General features: G+C 36.1%; 1 protein-coding gene across 1 annotated transcript; it reads left to right on the top strand.

Moving 5' to 3' along the window:
- The first annotated feature begins 3,635 nt into the window (after positions 1–3,635).
- Positions 3,636–4,469, top strand: nkx3-1 (NK3 homeobox 1). Its single transcript, XM_037680511.1, has 2 exons — positions 3,636–3,827; positions 4,078–4,469. The coding sequence occupies exons 1-2, from the start codon at positions 3,641–3,643 to the stop codon at positions 4,467–4,469; spliced, it is 579 nt and encodes a 192-aa protein (XP_037536439.1). The 5' UTR covers positions 3,636–3,640.
- The last annotated feature ends 1,315 nt before the right edge of the window (positions 4,470–5,784 follow it).

Here is a 5,784-nt window from a genome sequence, read left to right as displayed (position 1 = left end):
AACTATTTGTGACCAGATTAGATAAATTTATTACTAAACAAAACATTCTAAGTAGCAGTCAGTATGGGTTTAGAGCAAAAAACTCTACATCAATGGCTCTCATGGAAATAATAGAACAAATAACTACTGCTGTCGATCAAAAACAGTATTGTGTTAGTATTTTTGTTGATTTAAAAAAAGCATTCGATACTATTGACCACACTATTCTCCTTGAATTAAATAAATATGATTATAAGAGGACCAGCATTACACTGGGTATTTAGCTATTTGAAAGATAGGAAACAGTTTGTACAAATAAATGGTGTAAGATCTGACCTGTGCAATATCACTTGTGGAGTTCCTCAAGGCTCTGTACTTGGACCAAAGTTATTTATTTTATATGTGAATGACTTAGTGAATGTATCAGGACTCCTCAAATGTGTCCTTTTTGCAGATGACACCACTTTTTTTTGTTTGGGTAAAGATGTAAAACGGATGTTGGAATTGATGAATACAGAATTTGATAAAATACAAACTTGGTTTAAACTTAATAAATTATCATCAAATTTAGATAAAACTAAATACATGATATTTAGTAACAAAAAGAAAACTGTTGATGATCCATTTAAAATTGAGGGTGTTGAGATTTGTAGAGTTAATGAGATGAAATTGTTGGGTGTAATCATTGATGAACAGCTAACATGGAAAAATCACATAAATTCTGTAAGAATAAAAATAGCTAAATCTATTGCAGTACTATACAAAGTCAGGGAATTATTAAATGATAAAGCTTGTACGAGTTGTATAACACAATCATTGTTCCACATTTAATCTATTGCATTGATGTTTGGGGGAAAGCGTGTAAAACATTTACAAAGCCTATTTTTATTTTACAGAAAAGAGCTGTAAGAATTATCACCAGAAAGCATTACTGTCACCCACCAAGCACATTATTTTATCTACTGAAGTTATTGAAGTTCCATGATTTGGTATAGTATTTTATCAGTTATGTATAGGGCTCAAAATAACACATTACCATTAAATATCCAAATAAATTTTGTTAAAAGACAAAGTTTTTATAATCTTAAGGGGATAGAGATATTTGTCAAACCAAAATTCAGAACTAGTCTGAAGGGAAGGTCTACCTCAATCCAAGGAGTTGGATTGTGGAATGGTCTAGAGAGTGATGTGAAAAATACCAAGTCAATGTGTACATTTAAGAAAAAGATCAAAACTGGATTGTTAAAAAAAATATATATAAAGTAGCTTAGTGTGTTTTTGTTTTAGAATTAGAAAAATTAAAAAGAGTTATTCATTTTGTTCTGTTACTTGAAAATTATTATGATTGAAATAATTGTTTGGAAAAAGGGGCAGATATAATAAGATTTTTTTCTTCTTTCTGCTGCCTTTCATTTTCAATCTCTTCTATATTTTTATATTGTTATGGAATTGTTTTGTACTTTTTTAAATGAATAAACTTTATACCATACCATTTGTGACACATTCGTCTTATTAAAGCGGGGATGTATCAAGCACTCATCACTTTCACTTCATCACTTTTGGCGTGTAGTTGAAGTTAGTCGGTGGGACCAGAGGGCGTGGAGGGGGTCGTGTTTATTATACCTAAATTCATGGTTTTTCTAATGAAGCATAAAATCCCAGAGCAACACGGTGAACTCCAGTGAACATCTCAGTCGGTGCAGAAAGGTCAGCCCGAGCTGCAGAGAACAACAAACAAACAGCTCCCAAACAATGAGGGCGTCCATTCAGGAGCCGGCCTAAATGTGTCAGACTCATTAGTGCTCTGCTCTGGCCTGTTTGACCACCCACCCTGACCCCCACCCAACCAACCACCCACCCACACCCACTTACTGCAGACAGAGCTGTCTCCCTGAAGCTGCTGGGAGAGTTGATCAGTCCATGAGGATTAACACATGAATCTGATTATTGGGACAATATACTGAAGGAAAATTGAGGGTTTGGTCTTTTTAAAGCACTCACAGTTTTACAACAAATTTTTATTTTAGTTTGTCAAAGTAGAATTTGTTTGTAAAGATTATGAACAAACACTTAAACCTGATTTCTGTGAGTTAAAGTGACGGTACTTAATGTTTGTTAGTTTTTGTTGTTTTAGCTGTTTTTAGCTTAACATACAGTAAAACTTGGGTTTAAAATTACCAATATGCGGTGAAGACAAAGCAGTTAAAAATTTATCACTAAGTACTTCCAAGTATGAATAAGTTAGGGATGTGCAAACAAATTTTAAACTAAAAGATGAAATGTTCATAATTGTTGCTCTATTTTTCCACATATAGACAAAGACAAAGAAAAGCAATTCTTCTTTTTTCGTTGCTATATTAATAAAAAAAACATTGTGAACATAAAAAAAATGTATTTTGCAATCTTGTAAAAACTAAATGATGCTAGAAATGTGAGACTGAGGCCTTGTTTACATGAGAACAACCTCTGGAAACGTTAGTGTTTTATTCTAAGTTAAACAAAGAAAGAGTGGGTTTACATGAAAATGCTGTAGTTTCTATGGCAGTCGAGTTGCCAGATAAGAAACTGTGAACTATAGCACTGTCACTTTCAAATGATAGTATTTTGCCAAAACTATTGTGTGCTGGGTAAGCCTGTTGAAAGATGGTGTGTGCTGCGTTTGGTGAACATGTGCACAGAAAAAAAGTGTGTGGGGGGTGTAAACAAAACATTTGTAGTTTATCTGGCAACCCTGATCATTGCGCATGCACCGTCTGCATGATCATCCAAACGGATGAATACATTAAAGCCACTTTGGACTCTGGTTTTATTAGTTTTGCTCCTACATGCTTAAAAAGTGTGAGTAGCACAAGAAAACGCTTTGCTATTTATTATAACTGTTGTTAGTGCAGAAAAACTTTGGACTGCAGTCGTCTGTAGAGCGCATGAGCGACTTCACACTTGCAGAGCATTTCACATCTTGTGGGGGTTCACCTGAAAATCTCCACTCTAACCTGGATTCAGGAACCTTCGGTTACATAGAATGAGGGGCGTGTTTGAGTGAAACTAGACTCCAACAAACCTGACAGGACACGCAGTGAATACAGAAATAAAACTGAGACGTTTGACTCGTTTAGATTAGTGAAGAGATGATTTGTGACTCGAACAAACAAAACTGATTTTGAGATTGTGGCTATTAAATGTATGCAGTGTCACTATCAGAGTAAACATCATTAAAACATTTGATGTTGACTTTTGTTTTCTAAAGTTTATTTTTATTAAGGTGAATAAAGTGTCATCTTTAAAAAAATGTGTGTCATTTTATGAGTATTTATTAAATGACTGAAAATTACACTTAAATGTATGTTTTGCATAATACCGTGCTTGTATTTGAAGAAAAATGTGCAAAATGAATGCAAAATAATGAAAATAAAGAATAAAAATGTGCAAATTCCCATCAGTAATAACAACTTTCTCTTGTTTGAGCTGAGTATTTGTGTCTAGTCCACCTGTAGAGACAGATGCAAGTTAAAATGAGCAGAGTTGTCCCGCCTCCTTCCCTTTAGTCCAAATGAACCCGCCTCTACACTTCACATAAATTCAAGCCTTGTGAGTGTGTGAGGACACACACGCTGCCTCAACTGCAGCTTTCTGATACAGAGAAGGCCTAAGGTTTCTGGAAATGTCCGGCCCTGCCAAGCCCCTGACATCTTTCCTGATTGAGGACATTCTGTCCAGGAAAGACAGCACAACACTGGACGGCAAGTGCTGCTCGATGAAGGTGGACAGATGTTCACAGTGGGAAGAGGAATCTGAAAAGATATCAGCGCAATCTTATTCTCAGGAGTCCATGCTTGGAATGCAGACAGGTGAGCTTCTGCTTTTAAACACAGCAAGAATGTAAAAGATAATACAGGAGATTCTGGGTTTCTGACAGCGTTGAAAGTGAAATTTAGATGTAAATTTTTTTTAAGATGGATTGGATTGTACTGTGGAAAGTTGTAGCAAAATATGTAAAAAAGTATGATACATTTTATTTTATATTAATAATTGTTTATCCCTCTTTAACCTCATAAAACACACCTGCTTAATGACACTTCTCTGTCCCGTGTCCCTCAGAGTCTCACACATCCTCTCCGAGCTCCTCAGAGTCAAGTTTCTCCTCCGCTGGGAAACAGAAGCGCTCCAGAGCTGCATTCACACATCTCCAAGTGCTTGAACTCGAGAAGAAATTCAATAGCCAGAAGTATCTGTCCGCCTCGGAGAGAGCTCACCTGGCCAGCACCTTGAGACTAACCGAGACCCAGGTGAAAATCTGGTTTCAGAACAGGCGGTACAAAACGAAACGGAAGCAGCAGACATCGGAGGTCTTTAAGGATGTGTTCAGAGCAGATGGACTGTGTCTGAGGGAGGATTTGGTCAGATCATCACTAATAACCTTCTGTAAAGCCTATCAATACAGACCCTACCTGTGGGATTACAGTGGTGCCTGGGGACCCACGATGTGGTGAAAATGAGTCACGATTTATAATATTTAGCAAATGTTTAGCATCACAAACTTTAGATTAATGTTTACTGCTATTTTTCTCAGTTAAGTGAATTCAGTAACTTCAGCAGACCGTCTTCATAAAAAAGATGTACGCTGTGTTGTGCACAGTGAGCTGAATTAAGTTGTGTGGCATTGTTTATTAATCCATTAATAAATTATTATTGATAAAATTTAGTTTTCTTTGATGTTCTGAAAAAAAAAATCCTCACAGACTTTTGGAAACGCCATACTTTAACTAAATGCATAAGGTTAAAATATTTCAGAAAGCATAATTTTACATTTAGCACGTATTTGTCGTATAAAACACACAAAAGCAAACTAAAATAGAGCTTGTTAAAGAACAAAATGAACACATTAAGACATTAAAGGAAGCCTGCTGCTATTGAATTTGGCACAGTTCTGACACTTGAGATATTTTGCCAAAAACATTTAAACTATCTGCATGGAGTTCAACTCGATGACCGCACTGAGATAAGTACGATGTTATCAATAAGGACTGAAGAATGAGAACTGATTCTTGTAAAGAGCATCCGATCTGATTACACGAAGATAAACAGCTCTTCGGTGTTCCTGAAGAGGGATGGCGTCACGTAGGAAGCAACTGTGCGAAGCCAGACCCAGAGTCAGACCGTGAGAGTGATGGCTCAATTGAATGAATAATACACAACAATAAATAATAGAAGTGTGCATTTATTTAGTCAAAGGCCTACAGAAAGATCCAAAAAGTTAAGCAAGATTCAATTCAACCATTATTTATACAGGTTAGTCTCATTGAGCTCTGAGGACAGTTATCATCAAGATGACTGAAGCAATGAAAAGTAGCACAATAAATGTCTGTTAACCTATAGAAATTCTTATGTGGTCCAAAACCTGTGATTTAAGGATGGGCTCAGTGCAAATCTCCAGATGACACGATAGGCAACGGGGGCATGAAGCTGAATAGCTGCCATCTGCGTCACTTTATTTTCACTGTGTCTTTAGTATCACACCGCAGAGACAGAACAGTACCAGAACCTGTTGCTGAGCTGATGGTAGCTCCAACACAAGACGATATATATAGATGGTGTTCGTACTATACATGCAAACTTGTTCCAGCTTCAACATGTCTAAGATGAAAATAACAATACTTTGTTTTAATGAAGCTTAATTCTGGCCATTTTTATGTTTTTAGCTTTTAATTAGTCTGTTCTAAAAAAGCAAGAAGTACAAAATATCTACAGTTTGACTAAAGAGTGATGTTTTTTTGAGGGGGCATACCCTCATTAACAGTTTACACT

The sequence above is a fragment of the Nematolebias whitei genome, chromosome 8, assembly GCF_014905685.2.
Source record: "Nematolebias whitei isolate Nwh7 chromosome 8, NemWhi1, whole genome shotgun sequence".
NCBI lineage: Eukaryota > Metazoa > Chordata > Actinopteri > Cyprinodontiformes > Rivulidae > Nematolebias > Nematolebias whitei.
This window is presented reverse-complemented; position numbering and strand designations above follow the sequence as displayed.